Source organism: Protopterus annectens, chromosome 14.part0 (assembly GCF_019279795.1).
Source record: "Protopterus annectens isolate FY-2018-M chromosome 14.part0, PAN1.0, whole genome shotgun sequence".
Classification (NCBI taxonomy): domain Eukaryota; kingdom Metazoa; phylum Chordata; order Ceratodontiformes; family Protopteridae; genus Protopterus; species Protopterus annectens.
In genome coordinates, this window is record NC_056748.1 from 539,718,652 (window position 1) to 539,737,472 (window position 18,821).

Here is an 18,821-nt window from a genome sequence, read left to right on the forward strand (position 1 = left end):
TACAGTCAGTTATGACCCAGATTCTGATGATTAACTGGTTTAAGAGTGTAGTTGGCAGACTGTTTTGATGAGAATTATGTATTATATGACAGACAACAGAGGTTGTGCTGTAGCAAAGGGAGGTAACTGAGCTGAAGCTATAACTTGACAGCCAGAAATAGCTGTTGCCACAAATAATGTTATAGCTGACAGTGGTTATGTAATCCATTGGTAAGCTAAGTACTGCCTGCCACCTAATGGCAATCATAAAGTTTTTCTAAATGCACGATAATCTTTATCTGGAGCTTCTGCTTTCTGATGGAATGTAGGACTGCAGCATTCAGGGGCATTACCTCTTACCTTTTATCCCTTGGTCTCCCTTTGTACCTGGTGAGCCAGTGGATCCCTTTTGTCCAGCTGGGCCTGCATTTCCTGGAAGACCCTGGTCTCCCTTTAATCCCTGGGATCCCGATGAACCTAGATATGAAAAAAGAATATCAACTCAGAAAAACTACACACTGTAAAGTACCCCAGAAATAAACACGTCCACATATGTTGTGTTTTGTTTACCACAGAAATATTGGAACTTAAGCAGTAAATAGTTTTTTTATTTCCCAAACTTACAGGCCTAGGAATAAGGAACATCTATGACATACTCCCTTATGGCACATTTGCAAAAAAAGTGTTTTCATGGGAAGGGCTTTTTACATCTGAGGCATGCAGCTCTGCCCAATGAGTACCCCAAGCAAATATTATTTTTTGTTTCTTGTGAAAAGGAAGAAAAGGATAACATGAAATTAGTAATGTGGCAGTAGAGCTGAAATGTTTCCCAGTTTCTTACATTCTGAGTTTAAACTCTGAAGAAAATGGTTACATATGATGTATCATCACAAAAAACAAGTAAAATGAATGGAGTAAAACAGGATGATAAACATAAGCCAAATAATGCTCTCAAGTAAATTGCTTTACTAAATAAAGTACAAAAAAAGTGTGTCTGTACTTGCTATACAACCCCAACTGCTAATATTGAATATTTAGGCTAACAGGTGTATGAATTAGAAATGATCACATACTCTAGAAAATAATTAACTTGTAAAAAAGATAAAAAAACAGCAATGAACATCATCAATCTTTCAACAGTTTACAACTAGAAAAGGGAGATGGGAACTGATCTACTGGAAGCAGGATGTGGACAGAAAATGAAGATTTCAATAAAGGCAGGTGATCTGCACCTTATCAATATGGAAATAGCAGTTGGTAGATGTAAGACAGACAGTGCACATTAATGTTTATGGTACTGTGTGCTTCAGAGTCCTGGTGCAGGAATAATAAATGCCCTTAAATTACATCAGCCCACTGGCTCAGTGGCAGGGCATCTAACTGCGTTCCCCCATATCCTGAGACTGACTATCACCTCATGTACAGAGGGTATGGACAGTGAGGAGTGAGACTGAGCAGTTAATGCCATCTATCCTTCCTGAAGTTGGTGTTAAGTAGACTCTGGACGTGGATGGTGGTATAATAGTCACATGCACACTACATAGTTCCAGTAACATGGTGACTGGAACAGATGCTACATGGGCATGTATATGTATACGAGGTGCAAGAGGCATCATTATCATTGCATGCTCCTTCTCCAGTTATGTATGGATCATCTTCCACCCAAACCCTAGCTTAATTTCTTAGAAAAATACCCTTCCTTAATTCTATAAGAGTCAAACTAGGAAAAGATTGATGGTCAGCAACACAGACAGGGCCAAAAAAGTACATCTTTGAAAGAGAGAGCAAGTCTTCCAGATAATGGTAGGGGTAGGATGCCTGCATATACAGCAACAATTTGAGATTGATGGGTGGATCAAATGTTGAATGGTCTGCCTGGAAGACAGGGATGGAGCCTATGAAAGGCAGCAACTTCATCCTGGGAAGAAGGTGAAGGACTAGGTCACTGCTGATCCAAAGTGGATACCTTACATACTGCAACCAATGGAACATGCATTGATTCACAGCTGTAAAGTTCTGTTGGCTTATGCACATGGTAAAACAGGGAATACATGTACATCGACACATAAAGATTGATATACAAAAAGAGCGAATGACGTAATCGGCGAAAATGAAAACGCCGAACATATTTCGTCATCCAACAGCACCATGCAGGTAAGTTCAAACTAACAAAATTAAATTAAATTTACCACCCCCCTACTTAACTATACCAACTCCGAGACCGCACTACAATGGGGAAAAGGATATATTTCCTCAGCCGCACGATCCCCCTTCTGGCCAAGCAAATGCATTTGGCGTTTTCATTTTTGCTGATTACGTCGTTCGCTCTTTTTGTACATCGACCTTTATGTGTTGATGTACATGTATTCACTGTTTTGCTGTTTTGTACTTATAGTATAGACCCAAACTACGTTATGAAATGCAGATGGTACACGAATATCAGATAGACATATTCAATGCCTTCATTAGAAATACATGCTATTCTCTATACAATCACCCTGTAGAATGCATTACAAGCTCAAAGATCTCAGAGGAACAAAAATGGAATGACATGATAGAGTTTGGGAGCTAAGCAGTTCTTGAGTATGACAAGAATAGCAACAAAGAAGAACAAAAAGTTAAAAGTGAAGTGGACAACAGTGATAATAATGGATTTCAGTGTTATGAAAGACAACGAGAAGGAGTATAGAAGGTATACAAAAACTAATTGCTGTGGAAGTACTGTCAGGATATGTTAAGAAATGACAAAACCAGGAAACTGTGAAAAAATCCATAGCAACAAAGAATTGTTGCAACAAAGAAGATGACAACAGAAGATGAATATATATTTTCTGTGTCCTTTTCATGTACATTATTCACTCTCTGTACATTCTCAACACAAATCATCCTCACTACCAAATAATTGTTCTGACTATTTTAATACAAAAGCTCTCTTTGGATGAAAACATTTGCTTCTTTAATTTTACACACTTTAATAAGATGCTTTCTCTTTCCACAGACTCCTCACAACCTTTCTTTTTGCCATTCTTGTAGCCATATTTCACCCAGAACTTAAATCCATGTGCTCATGTTTTTCATGCTGCTCAAAGTTCTCATTACTTATTTACCCATTTTGACTAATTTTATCCCAAAACTCCACATACATTAGATGATGAATGCATAAAGTTTTGATACCTTGGTTCCACAGTAGATATTTCACTTTCATTCCAACCCAGTATTATAAAACCATACCACCCCATGGTTTTGCAGACAATGTCTTTCCCCTCAATAAACTGGCACCTCTTTATCAAAAGTCAGTCTTTTAGCAGGTCTCCTTTATAGTACTAAGCACTGGGAGCACTCCTTCCTCCAGTCCCAGCTGCTGGTCCACTTGGCTGCTTAAACATCTCTGAAACACCCATTTTGCCACTCCCATGTCACTCTCATTTGCTACTACCATGTCATCCTCACTGACATACCTCTTCAAATTCTTTTTTTAACTGGGCAATTTCTTGTTGGCTGGTGAGAACCTCTGGTGACCCTTAACTGTTACTTTTAAGAGACAAGAGCTATGTTAAGTAGGAATTATCTTGATTGGTTGAGCACAGTTTAAAATACACTATAAATTTTATAGCTGATTTTTCTGAGATATTTTCTGCTGAATATTTGTTGTGCATAAACTGATAATTTTGTATCACTTTGAACAAGTCTGCCTCACTGGATGAAAGTACTTGCTAAGTTCCTAGATTTGCCACACTAAAGATTCATGTTTCACAGTTTTCAATCAAGGGACAATTGTCTTTAAATATGGATATTTTTAATTTATTTTAACTCATGACTATAGCAGAGTAAAAGAAGGAGAATCTTTCTCAGGGGCATATCCCAACAGTCACCTCTCAGACAGTGTAATTACCCTTTACAAAAATGAATAGTCAGTCACGTGTTTTTTTGGGGAAAATATATACAATGCTTTACTAAATAAATGAAGAGATACTGTATAAAAATAAATAAACAAACAGGTATGTGGATTTGCAAGAAATACAAAATAAAACACTTTAATCAGACTGATGGCATTTAGACAAATATTATCCAAATGTCTATCATTATCCCAGGCCACTAGATAAAGACTTTCTGATTTATGTCTATACTGCCTAGAATTTGCAAAACAGAAATGCAAAATAAATTAGAGATAAACTCAGATTTTCAGCAGATTTGTAAGAGTTGCATCCAAGAACAGCCAAACAAGCACTGATGGAAATTGGCTGCCAGCTCTAAAGTTCCCAGGAAATGGTTGTTTCACATGACTCCTGGTGAAATGGCCTATGATGAGTCAACACAGAGAGTTGAACACTCAGCACAGGTCTTTCAATCCAGTTTACCTATGAAGGATTCCATGGTACTTTATTTGTCAATAAAAAATTTTAAACTGCAGTCAGTGTGCAACTTTCCCACTTAAACTGGTTTGCAAACTCTTAACATGGTTTAAGAGTGCAGATAATCCTTTCCACCACACCACTTGTTTCTAAAAGGCAAGGGGTAGTCTTTAGGTACTTTACCTGAAAGCACCTCCACAACTAGGACAGCAGGTCTGAGGCAAAATTAGTACCCTATCTGTCAATATTTCCTGGGGAAGCTTAGACTTAATGAAAATTTCTAGCTGAGCATTTTTCACTTCTCTATTTTAAGAATCTGCCCAGAGAATCTAGTAGAATGTTATATTTCAATCAGACAGACCTCTTACAAATAGTACTATAGATACTAATAGGCCCCACAGCATCCATAGCTACCTCTTCAAATGGCTCCTCTGTGATCACCAAAGGAGCCAAAGAAGCCTGTTGTTATCCCTGCCATGCCCACCTATTGATATTGCTCAAGTCTAGAAGCACTTTGTGACATCTTCTCCAATACAAGTTAATTTAAGTTTTGTGTAACCATCCTTTTTGTGTACTTTATGCACATATGGCCTGAAAAAGGAATATCATGGGCTATGGCCAGAAGTGTCCTATAGTAGGCCATCGGGACTATCAACTACTGTATAATTTCTTCCTCTAACTCTTTTTCAAGAGTCTATTTCTAAAACCTTGTCCCAGCACATGTATTCCCATAGACTTTGAATACTGGGAACCCCGTTGGCAGCCTCCCTCAAGTTCTGTAAGGAAGGATAAAGGAGCTCAATCTGTTTCAACGACTTCTTTGTGATTCTGCTGTGTTCTAAACGAAATCTAGCATATTTTGAAAATGGTAGTTCAGGATTAGACTTGCTGCAAAGATTTAAATCTTCCATTTCCATTAAAGTAGCACCTTTCAAAAGAAGTAATTTTGTCTTATGTGGCTCAGACTCAGGCCTGCTGCTGATATCTAGCCCTTCCCATGATGCATTTTCTTTACCAGCCTCTGCTGGAGGCATGGGCACTGACTGGGCACTAGTTAGATATCTCACCTGCTGCCATTCACAGATAATTGTCTTAAGTGCCTTGCTGCATGTAATTTAATTTGCAGAAGGTACTTCATCATCAAAATAATTTCCTATTAAACAATTTGATGGAACATCATTAAACATGCATACCTGAGTGTCACTTTTCTTCTTCCTTGTTCAAGTGAGCTCTGGCCTTTAGTACCTGAAATGATGCCCCTCCTAGGCCCCAGCTGAAGTAGACTTCTTGAGCAAGTAATGATTCTTTTTACAACTGCATTTGTTGCTGTGCCACTGTTAGCAATAGTTTCTTCTCCTTCAGCTAGCATAGGCTATAGAGTCTTGTGATTGTTTGCAACAGTAATTATCTCCAGGCAACCTATCAGTGCAGCTGTATCTCCTTTTTGCTGCCTCATGTGACTTTACTTTAGTTTGTTGTTGTAAGCATTTGCACTGTAGATATAACAATAACCTTTACATTTAAGACCATGCCAAAAACCTTTAAGACCATGGTAACAGCTTGCACCATTGGCTTCCCACTCTTCCTCTAGAATCTGATGTAATGGCCTAGACTGTTCACAAGATGGTTTCTTTTATACCTGTCATGGTGCTAGGTATCCCCTTCGTTTGCAGTTGTAGCCTGCTGGTTAGATAGCAGTCAGCCTTTCTACCACTCTCCCTGGCATAGATATACACCCTGTCTGTCAGCTAAATTCTTATATCTTTAGGCAAAGTACTGCACGCTTGTTTTATTATAATAATGTCTGCCAGCCTTTCAGGAAGTAGTAATTTGACATCTGCTTACCTACCTATTAAAGGATGTACTTAGTTCTACAATGACCTAACTGACACTGCCTTCTGTTCCACTTATATTTTTCCAAACACTTTTGTCTGTAAACTTAAGGAGTCAATGTTTAACATTCACATAGCACTGAACTTTTAAATAATCCATATATTCAAAGCATTTTATCTTAGTAATAGCATCCATTTCTTTACCTGTGACCTGAAGGGTTTAAACATTATCCATCATCTCTGTTCTATTTGGTTCAGATTACATACACTTTGTGAAAATAGTAAAAGCATGCATTTATTTATATGGAGGAATTCATTTAGTGCTGATCTGGGTTTGCAATTCCAGTGCTCCTATGCATCCTTCATAAATAGGGCACCACTTTCTCATGGGAGGAATTCATTTAGTACTGACCTAGGTTGGCACTCTTAGTGCTCCTATGTATCCTGCATATATAAGGCACCACTCTCTCATGGGAGGAATGAATTTAGTACTGATCTAGGTCTGCAATCCCAGTGCTCCTATGCATCCTGTATAGGTGGGGTACCACTTTCTCATGGGAGGAATTCATTTAGTACTGACCTAGGTTTGCAATCCCTGGGTTCCTGTGGATCCCCCACATGTGGGGCACTCTCTCTCATTGGAGGAATTCATTTAGTACTGACCTAGGTTTTCAGTCCCAGTGCTCCTATGCATCCTGCATAGATGGGGCATGACCTTGTCATGCTGCTACTGTTTTCCCTGCCTGGGGCTTTGGCTTCATACTGCACCTCAAGCTGTTTCATTTTCTCATATTCCCCAATATATTGTATAGCTACCTACAGCTCTACCTTCAGTTTCCCAAAGTGCCATGTACAAAGCAAAAACAATTGAATGCAGTTAAACAAAAAAAATAAGAAAAAATATAAAAAATAATTAATATACAACAAAATAACCAGATGTGAAAACAATCAACAAATACATTATCAGTAAAAAGAGCTTCATTGTAAATAAAGTAAAAACAAAAATCGGATGAAGATTAGGAATAAAATTTAAAAATACTGAGCTTCACTAATAAATACCAGCTCAAAGTGTTGCCTTTAAGGATGCTTGGTAACAATCCACAGACATCATCAGTCACTGGAGAAGTAGGTTTCACAGGAACAGGGGTCTAATATGCAAAAGACTGAAAGCTTCCTCAGTTTAATCTGTGTTTTGAGGTCATCTGCATTTCTGCATGTTGTATAGTTGCAAACCCTGCCAGGTTATCTCTGTTCAGTAGATTGAACATTAACTGTTCACAAACTGGCTCTTAACTCTTCCTTGTTCTGACCAGCAGTGCTTTGAAATATTTTGATGAGTTAGGCTACTGACATTTTTGACATACTCTTTAGAGCTCATTTTGCATGCCAACTATTTTCACTGAAAAATTTAAATAAGTGCTTTGTAATATGTACCTCTTTATATTTACACTATGGCTGCAAACGTGTACACACCTTTAGTGAAGACTGTTTTACAAGCTAAATAAATCCATTTACAACATTCACACCTCTGCAAACATTTTGTCACGGTAGTGCTATGGTCCTGTCTTCCACAGCATTGTCTGTAATAAGTATGCAAAACAAATAAAAAAAATCACAAAATACATGCATATAAACAGCTAAGCAAGTATGCATAATTATAAATAGGGCAATTAATAGATCTTGGATGTTTGGCCTTCATAGTGTCTAGCAAATCAAACTCTGATACTTTGAGATAAGGCCTATACCAGTCATACTCAAATAATATTCACATAGCGTTACCACCTGTCCTTCTTTGCGAGGGACAGTCCAACTTTGGGCAGTTGAGTCCTGCGAAAATAACTAAAAATGGCAAATGTCCTGAGATTTTAAGACAAAATATATTTCTGATATGTTCTTTAATAGTTGCATAAAATAGTTATTTTGTATCTGAATCACATAAATATTATATGAAATAGCATAAGCAACTCAAATGCTACAAAAATAGGCTTTTGTTTTGGCAAAAAAGTGAAGTTTTGTCCTTTGCACTGGCCATGGGTATGTTTTGTCCTGCAAAACCTCATATTTCTACAAAAAATTTCCCACTTTACATTTGAAAAGGTGGCAACCCTATAATCACAGTAACAGCCACAAAGCAGGGTTATGAATACTGGCTTATCAGGCTCTCCCTACCTCACTCTGAGCACATTGCCTTATAGTGCTATTTTATGCACACTAACTGTTACTGTAAAATGACAGAATTATTGCATTCACACAAGAACACAAAATGCACAGGACAGGCTAGTAATCAGTAGAACAGCTAGGGTGGAGTAATGGAGACAACTGACCCGGGCACCAAGTGTTGGGGGACGCAAATGGCTGACCCCAATCGTTTTTTAATGCATACTCACTTTTTGAAAGCAAGTATTGCATTTGCATTCAAATCTTAGAGCTGTAGCACTCTCCAGGTGGTCTATATTGTTGGAACAGCTTGTTACATTGTAGTAGGCAGTTTGTGACAGTTTAAAAGTAGAATTTTTTATTATATTTTATTTTTTAAGTAAAACCTGAGTGCTGCACAGGTTATAAAGCATAGTAACTGCTTGCTACAGTTTAAAAGAAAAAAAAAGAGTGGAGTGTGTGGGCTAGGAATGGTGTGCAGGAAGCCTAAAACCATTCTGTAGTTTTATAGGTTTGTTTTTTTCTTTTTTTGTTATGAAAGGGGTGGGGGTTGAGCTCAGGTAACTGGCACAGGGCATTGTTTGAGCCAGCTCTATCCCTGTTAGTAATACTTTATAGTTTTGCAACTCTTTCCTGTTTTATGGTAGTTACTCCTACAGCCAAAAAAGTGTTGCAGACCAATGTTATTAGTTACCGACCTACAGTTAAAAACAAGATAATTATAGCATAAAATCTTTTGTTAGCTTTAGCCCAGCAGTCTTTTTATCAGAGGTAGATGCCAGTAGTCATAATTCATATAGTTTGTTCACCTTTTATATCAATTAATAAATGATCAGTCACTTGTTTTTGAGAGTAAACAAATAATATATATTTTTTACTAAAAGAAATTAAACAATAGAGTTTGAGAAATAAAAATACAGACAGGTATCTGGGTGTTCAGGAACACAGAAAATAAAAGACTTTACCATACAAATGACATTTAGAAAATATACTGACCATCCAGCTGTTTATCGCTGATATTTACAGGCACATAGTCTGCTAAACACTCACTTGCTGTGTAAGAATATCAGACACTCTAACACAGTAAGTCAGTGTTTAGCAGACTATGTGCCTGCACGTATCAGATACTGGAATACAGAGGCTCCATACTAGTGCTGGGATGCTGTGCTGCAGTGAATAATTGTTCAATAGAATATGTAGGTTCTGTGATATACTAGAGTGTTTAATATCTTAGTTATCTATAACTCTCAAATTCTGTGGTTCAGTAAATGAGTATGCAATAAAGTACGTGTCTGCACCTCTCAGATGGTGTAACTTTGCAAGTGAGTGTTCAGAAAGTGACATCTGCAGTTATTAGACAGAGGGGTGCAGTAAGGTAATATACCACCAAGCAGGTAAGTGTAACTGTACAGTCAGCAGTACAGTCAGTTATGACCCAGATCCTGCTGATTAACTGGTGTAAGAGTGTAGTTGGCAGACTGTTTTGATGAGAATCATGTATTATATGACAGACAACAGAGGTTGTGCTGTAGCAAAGGAAGGTAACTGAGCTGGAGCTATAACTTGACAGCCAGAAATAGCTGTTGCCACAAATTCTGTTACAGCTGACAGTGGTTATGTAATCCTTTGGTAAGCTAAGTACTGCCTGCCACCTAATGGCAATCATAAAGTTTTTCTAAATGCACGATAATCTTTATCTGGAGCTTCTGCTTTCTGATGGAATGTAGGACTGCAGCATTCAGGGGCATTACCTCTTACCTTTTATCCCTTGGTCTCCCTTTGTACCTGGTGAGCCAGTGGATCCCTTTTGTCCAGCTGGGCCTGCATTTCCTGGAAGACCCTGGTCTCCCTTTAATCCCTGGGATCCCGATGAACCTAGGTATGAAAAAAGAATATCAACTCAGAAAAACTACACACTGTAAAGTACCCCAGAAATAAACACGTCCACATATGTTGTGTTTTGTTTACCACAGAAATATTGGAACTTAAGCAGTAAATAGTTTTTTTTTCCCAAACTTACAGGCCTAGGAATAAGGAACATCTATGACATACTCCCTTATGGCACATTTGCAAAAAAAGCGTTTTCATGGTAAGGGCTTTTTACATCTGAGGCATGCAGCTCTGCCCAATGAGTACCCCAAGCAAATATTATTTTTTGTTTCTTGTGAAAAGGAAGAAAAGGATGACATGATGTTAGTAATGTGGCTGTAGAGCTGAAATGTTTCCCCAGATTCTTACATTCCCAGTCTAAACTCTGAAGAAAATGGTTACATATGATGTATCATCACAAAAAACAAGTAAAATGAATGGAGTAAAACTGGATGATAAACATAAGAGCCAAATAATGCTCTCAAGTAAATTGCTTTACTAACTAAAGTACAAAAAAGAGTGTCTGTGCTTGCTATACAACCCCAACTGCTAATATTGAATATTTAGGCTAACAGGTGTATGAATTAGAAATGATCACATACTCTAGAAAATAATTAACTTGTAAAAAAGATAAAAAAACAGCAATGAACATCATCAATCTTTCAACAGTTTACAACTAGAAAAGAGAGATGGGAACTGATCTACTGGAAGCAGGATGTGGACAGAAAATGAAGATTTCAATAAAGGCAGGTAATCTGCACCTTATCAATATGGAAATAGCGGTTGGTAGATGTAAGACAGACAGTGGACATTAATGTTTATGGTACTGTGTGCTTCAGAGTCCTGGTGCAGGAATAATAAATGCCCTTAAATTATGCCAGCCCACTGGCTCAGTGGCAGGGCATCTAACTGCGTTCCCCCATGACCTGAGACTGACTATCACCTCATGTACAGAGGGTATGGACAGTGACGAGTGAGACTGAGCAGCTAATGCCATCTATCCTTCCTGAAGTTGGTGTTAAGTAGACTCTGGACGTGGATGGTGGTATCATGGTCACATGCACACTACTTAGTTCCAGTAACATGGTGACTGAACAGACGCTACATCGACATATGAGCATGTTTATGTATACGAGGTGCAAGAGGCATCATTATCATTGCATGCTCCTTCTCCAGTTATGGATGGATCATCTTCCACCCAAACCCTGGCTTAATTTCTTAGAAAAATACCCTTCCTTAATTCTGTAAGAGTCAAACTGGGAAAAGATTGAGGGTCAGCAACACAGACAGAGCCAAAAAAGTACATCTTGGAAAGAGAGAGCTAGTCTTCCAGATAATGGTAGGGGTAGGATGTCTGCATATACAGCAACAACTTGAGATTGATGGGTGGATCAAATGTTGAATGGTCTGCCTGGAAGACAGGGATAGAGCTAGTGATAGGCAGCTCCATCATCCTGGGAAGAAGGTGCAGGACTAGGTCACTGCTGGTCCAAAGTGGAGACCTTACATACTGCAACCAATGGAACATGCATTCATTCACAGCTGTATAGTTCTGTTGGGTTATGCACATGTTGTGCTAACTGTTGGTAAAACTATGGGTTCTATATTATAAAAACAAAAGAGTAAAACAGGGAATACATTAACATCGACACATAAAGATTGGTATACCAAAAGAGCGAACGACGTAATCGGCGAAAATGAAAATGCTGAACGCATTTTGTCATCCAACAGCACCATGCAGTTAAGTTCAAACTAACAAAATAAAATAAAATTTACCACCCCCCCTACTTAACTATACCAACTTCAAGACCGCACTACAGTGGGGAAAAGGATATATTTCCTCAGCCCCTCGATCCTCCTGCTGGCCAAGCAAATGCATTTGGCGTTTTCATTTTCGCTGATTACGTTGTTCGCTCTTTTTGTACATCGACCTTTATATGTCGATGTACATGCATTCACTGTTTTGCTGTTTTGTACTTATAATATAGACCCAAACTACATTATGAAATGCTGATGGTACACGAATATCAGATAGACATATTCAATGCCTTCATTAGAAATACATGCTATTCTCTGTACAATCACCCTGTAGAATGCATTACAAGCTCAAAGATCTCAGAGGAATGAAAATGGAATGACATGATAGAGTTTGGGAGCTAAGCGGTTCTTGAATCTGACAAGAATAGTAACAAAGAAGAACAAAAAGTTAAAAGTGAGGTGGACAACAGTGATAATAATGGATTTCAGTCTTATGAAAGACAACAAGAAGGAATATAGAAGGTATACAAAAACTAATTGCTGTGGAAGTACTGTCAGGATATGTTAAGAAATGACAAAACCAGGAAAATGTGAAAAAATCCATAGCAACAAAGAATTGTTGCAACAAAGAAGATGACAACAGAAGATGAACATATATTTTCTGTGTCCTTTTCATGTACATTATTCACTCTCTGTACATTCTCAACACAAATCATCCTCACTACCAAATAACTGTTCTGACTTTTTAGTACAAATATTCTTTTTGGCTGAAAACATTTATTTCTTTAATTGTACATACTTTACTAAGATGCTTTCTCTTTCCACAGACTCCTCACAACCTTTCTTTTTGCCATTCTTGTAGCCACATCTCACCCAGAACTTAAATCCATGTGTTCATGTTTTTCATACTGCTCAAAGTTCTCATTACGTATTTACCCATTTTGACTCATTTTATCCCAAAACTCTACATATTGAGGGCTACTTGGTTTCAGGCTGTTGATGTCCCTCCACATTAGATAATGTATGCACAAAGTTTTGATACCTTGGTTCCACAGTGGCTATTTTCCTTTCATTCCAACTCAGTATTATAAAACCATACCATCCCATGGTTTTAAAACAATGTGTTCCCCCTCATTAACTGGCATCTCTTTATTTTAGCAGGTCTCCCTTATAGTACTGACCACTGGTAGCACTCTTTCCTCCAGTCCCAACTGGTGGTCCACTGGGCTGCTTAAACATCCCTGAAACACCCATTTTGCCACTCCCATGTCACCCTCATTTGCTACTACCATGTCATCCTCATTGACATACCACTTCAAATTCTTTTTATTAACTGAGCACTTTCTTGTTGGCTGGTGAGAACATCTGGTGACCCTTAACTGTTACTTTTAATAGGCAAGGGCTATGTTAAGTGGGAATTATCTCTTGATTCGTTGAGCTCAGTTTAAAATGCACTATACATTTAGGTTCATAAGTCTATAGATAGGTACTAGGCTATTGGCCCTAGGGCATTATTAAGCCTAGCCTAGATGTTTTGGCTTTCGCCTCCCATGAGGTTTAGTTACCTGTGCCTCTGTCAAGCAAGGGCACAGACGTGATTCCTGGGGTGAATTTCCTGTTTCCCATCCACTCATCAAAATACCTCTTAATGAGCGCTAGTGAGGGGCTCTGCCTCACATATATGGGGACCTTATTCCAGAGCAAGTAGAGTCTCTGGGACACAAATCTGTCCCTCCAACAAGTCCTGTTTATTGTTGCTGCCAGGTTAATGTCCCTTGAGTGTGTAGCTCTAGTGGATTGGGTTTTCCTTAGGTGGAGCATTTCCAGCAATTTGGGGTTTGCCATAGCCTTGTATGTTAGGCAGAGATCACCTCTGAGTAGACGGTATGCGACCGAGTATAGTTTGAGTTTTTTTAGCCTCGTGGCATAGGGCATGTGTTTAAGGCCTATTATCCTCTTTGTGAGGTACTTTTGAGGCCTCTCCAGTTGTTGCAGATGTTTTGCAAGGTACATCCCGAACGAGGCATTGTATTAAATTACGGGTGTAATGAGTGATGAATAGAGGGGGACAATAACTTCCTTATTCCTAGATGCAAACCCCTTTGTGATAAGATGGGCCATGTAGTAGGATTTTCTAACCAGTTTAGCGATGTGGTTGTCGAAGGAGAGGTCACTATCCACTTGAGTCCCTTGGTCTCATATCGCACTCTCTGTGATAAGTGGGCTGCCACCTATGTTGTAATTCATTGGTACTTGTTTTTTCCCAAAAGGTATGACAATGCATTTTTTGGCATTTAACTTGAGGCCGTGATTTTGGCACCATGTATCTGTATCAGTGAAACCCTTCTGAAGGATGTCTATGTCCATAGGAGTCTCAATTATGGCGCCCAGTTTGCAGTCATCTGCAAACTTTGTTAGCCATAATCCCTCTGTGCTTGCTTGTACCACCAAGAAATAGATGCCAAACAGGAGGGGTCCCAATACTGAGCCCTGTGGTACTCCACTAGTCCCATGTTTGGTGTTGGATCTAGAGTTCCCTATTCTCACTGAATGGGTTCTATCCGTGAGCCAGTTGGCAACCCATCTTGTTATGTAGGGGTTTATGTTTAGGTTAGTGAGTTTGTCTATAATTCCTGAATGGAGAATGGTATCGAAGGCCTTGTCAAGATCAAGGTATGCTGTGTGGACCACCTTCCCTTCATCTAGTGCCTCAGTGACCTTTTCGAAAAAGTCAACCAGATTAAGGAGACATGACTGTCCCTTTACGAACCCAGACTGGGTAGTGTCTAGAGTCTGTAGGTTCCCGATGTCTTTGTTTATGAGTTCCATGATGATGCACTCCATCCATATAGCTGATTTTCTGAGTTTTTTTCTGCTGAATATTTGTTGTGCATAAATTGATAATTTTGTATCACTTTAAACAAGTCTGCCTCGCTGGATGAAAATACTTATAAGTACCTAGATTTGCCACAATAAAGCTTTATGTTTTGCAGTTTTCCATCAAGGGACCATTGTCTTTAAATATGGATCTTTTTTATCTATTTTAACTGATGACTACAGTATAGTAAAAGAAGGAGAAATCAGTCAAATTTGAAAGACATTTTGCACAACTTAAAGGCACTGAAATTCTTTCACACATTAGGTTTGCTTTTTATGAACACTATTAATAGGTTGACCCTGGAGTGGCTAATGCCTAATAGTACAATGAGCTTCACTGCTTCATGATTACAGTCATAGGAGCTTACAACTTGCTTTTATTTATTTTTTCCTCCAGCTACTGGTTATGTTTAAGTTTATACCACCTTTTATACTTATTTGAAATGTGTAAATAAAAAATTGGCTAGTTATTAAACTTATTATTGCTCTGTGTGGTTATAAACTTTCACACATCTCTGAATTTGCTGTGTATGATATTTTGTAAAATTTATACTACTGTACTTATACATTGAAATTTTTCACAGCTCATGTACCCTAAAATACCTTTTTTTACCTTGTTCAGGTATATACTTAGAACTTAAGACATCATTTTTTTAGGTCTCTGGTAAAACATTGCGGTTAGAAAACCAGTTTGGAATGACAGCTTTGGTCTCAGTGGCAACCAGGGTACTATCTTATGTCCCTTATCTTGTTTATTCCTAATGTTTTGTGGAGCTGGTACAATTTAAACAGGGTCCTGTAGGACATAATTTCAACTACTTGTAATGTGAACTCTAGAAAATAATCCTGGCACTGGACTGATATAAGTGCAATAAGGTTCAAGTCACACTTTGGGGAAATGAAAATCAAACTGATAATACTCCTCATTACTAAAGAACCAGGAAAAAGTGGGGAGTCTTTACTGCTTTTGCCAAGACAGATGTTATGATTCTTATAAGGGTGAAATTATAGAATATTGAACCTATCATAAGTGTATGTTGAAAATTCCAGTGACTAGCAAATATAATTAACTTCATCTGCACTCTTTATCTAACTTGGGTCCCATGTTCTTCATGACCATCTGCAATCTTTAATCAAATTTTCTGCTATAGGGAGGGTATGGCTGATCTTGGGACAAGATCCTAGCATAGTCTCTCTTTCAGAGCCAGGTTATATTTCATAATTTTATTATTTAAGCAATTGAGTCAACTGACATATGAATCATAAAATCACTACATCCAGCCTATAGAATAGATTAACATTTTAAATGGGAAATTCTGAGGAAAGAATAATGTACTTTTTTGAGAAGCTTTCCCAGCTTGCTGTGGATGTCTCAGCATTTGATAAAAATAAAAGCTGTCACAGAGAATGTCAGCAAGGGAAGGGAGATTAGAAACAGTGGAGGAGAAAATGGATAGCCCTGGTAAATCAATGTCATTTAAAAAGGTAAAAATTGAGTCATTATATCAAAAGTTACAAAAACTGTAATAGAAACTAAACTTTTTTCTGATGAAAATATTTTAAAACTGCCACAATAACTGTCAGACAGAATAAATAAAATGTGCGGAGTAAAGCAGAGGCACCAAGATGCAGGTAGGCCCAAGCATGTGCTCATGGCACATGCTTCCTTCAAAACAAGGGGTTGTGTAAATTAGGCAGAGCAGAAAACTTAAATGAGCAAAAATGGTAAAATTACAAGATTAAGTTTATGAAGGATTTCTCTCCAGCCCTTTTTCAGCTGAGAAAACAATGGTCCTACTTAAGACATATGATTTACGAGGCTGGCTTTACTACTATGCATTTGTATTCAGCAGTTTTAGTAGTTAGGAATTAGGATGCTTTTGTCAGCTCTGAGACAAAGCAGCTGCATGGGCCTTCTTAACCATTTCATGCCAATAGCATGGATTCTGCAGTCTGTGCACCAGCAGCTACAGCTTGAGCCCAGTGAGGAAGAACCTCTGCAGCATGTCTACTGCCTTTACATGTGCTCCTGCAATTACAAACCTTTTTTGTTCCATAATTATAGAAGTTACAGGGGCGTGACCAGGGTTGCTTAGTCCCATGGATGTGCATCTGTAACTGCATCTAGATAAACTACAGGTTTAACATAAGAAATTAAAAAATATATATGACTTCCACCTTCTAGAATTCTCGCAATCTGGTTTGCCTGCCATTTCTGATTCTAACATCAGCTGTAGTCACTGACAACAATCATAGGTTTATTGGTAAGAAGTAGGTTAGCTGCTTCTTGTGGGCCATTTTAAACCTAGCCAGTTTCCCTTTTTGTTATAATGGATCTAGAACTGTTGAACAAAAATTCAACTGTCCGAATCCAACTTCACAGAACACAGTTTAACGACAGTGCTTTTACCAAAAAAAGCACTTTCACTAAAGTGCATTAAAAAAAAGAAAAAAAATAATAAAAAAGAATTTATGCAGGGGGGCAAGCCCCTCTGCACCCCCTTGTGGGGGGGGGGCTGTGCCCCCCATCCCCCCTACTTTAATATTCTCACTCCGATATCGCACTACAGTGGGGAAAAGGAATAAATTCCCTTATCCGCACCGTAGTATGATCTACGCAACAGTCATTCCCTCACATCTCATTCTAGCTACAGGCATACTTTCGTGAAAGTGCTTTTTTGGTTAAAAGCACTTTTGCGAAAGTATGCCCATCCATAAAGTTTTTGGCGATAAATTCCTTCGACCATCAGTCTGGCTCCCATTATAATACCAGTGTCATGTTGCATAATTTCTGATAGAATTCTTTTAGTGGCCACCAGCCTCAAATTTGTATATATAATCTTTTTTTTAACAAATGAGCCTACAATTCCAAGTAATGGCAGCAGTTCCTCTTAGTGCTCCCTACAAGCTTCACAAACATCTGATGTCATGAATGGACCAGCCAATCAGCTGCACATGACATCAGACATCCATGCAGCTCTGGCAGTAGTCCCCTGAAGTCTGAATCATATATTGTTGTATATAGAGAGTTTTGATAGTCTGCTACATTAAATCAGTTTTTAATGATAATTGTAATAATAATTTAATGAAGAAGCAGTCCACAGATGAGAAGTTTTCTTTTAACAACTGTGTTGATTGAAGTTAAGAATACTTCCAGTGTAGAAGCTGTTTAATTGAAACATTTATCTCATACTTTGAATTGGATAATGAACTCAAATGAAAAATAAATGACCAAATCATTGAATCTAAGGTATGGCTTCAAAAGAACTAGTGGACAGTCAGTTTTCTAATTAGGTGAGTACTGTGGTTAATTAAAATAATGTGTATGACTAAACATATCTGCACAGCAGGTATCTATCTGTTTATGGTCATTGAGGCATAATTACATGTATTGCAATCTGGAGAGTTTGTGAAGCAGGTAAGACCACCACTGGCCCAGAGGAAAAAAAGAAACCTTAAATGTTCCCTGAGTGCAAGAATGCAATAATACAGGTGTAGGCCATGGTGCTAAGGCAGGATTGTGTCCACCATCTATTTTCTATCTAGGTAACGTCTTAAATTTGGATTTAAAAAAAATGTATGTTTTACTTCTATTTGGAAGTATTGCCTAAATCTGTGTTCTAAGTGCTATGTGTGGTGTACAGAAAGTACATGTAGAGAGGCTTTGTGCACGGTGTTGATTTGCAGATTCTTTAAGTTCGTCTTTTGCATTCTTTAAACTGTTATGTTTTGACTTTTGTTTCAGCTTTTTTTTTTTTTTTTTTTTTTTTTTTTTTTTTTTAGTAAAAACTTTTATGAGGAAGAGATCAAAAATATGAGGTAAAAGTCTGGATATTCTGTGAAAATTTGGACAGATAAGAGGTATGTTTATTACTGATTATTACACCAAGAGGCTAAGAGCTAGAGCTATGATATGTGCTTCTGTGTTTCTGTGTGTCTGAGAATGTGTGTAGTATATATATATATATATATATATATATATATATATATATATATA

General features: G+C 38.0%; 1 protein-coding gene across 1 annotated transcript in view; it reads right to left on the reverse strand.

Annotated features, from left to right (window-relative positions):
- LOC122788696 (collectin-46-like) overlaps positions 1 to 18,821 on the reverse strand; it is a 952,730-nt gene that overhangs the window by 69,744 nt on the left and 864,165 nt on the right. Inside the window, exons 4-5 of the mRNA XM_044055592.1 lie at positions 10,079 to 10,195; positions 340 to 456 (exon numbers count right to left, since the gene is read on the reverse strand). Coding sequence (XP_043911527.1) covers positions 340 to 456; positions 10,079 to 10,195 — 234 coding nt within the window. The remainder of the gene's footprint in view (positions 1 to 339; positions 457 to 10,078; positions 10,196 to 18,821) is intronic.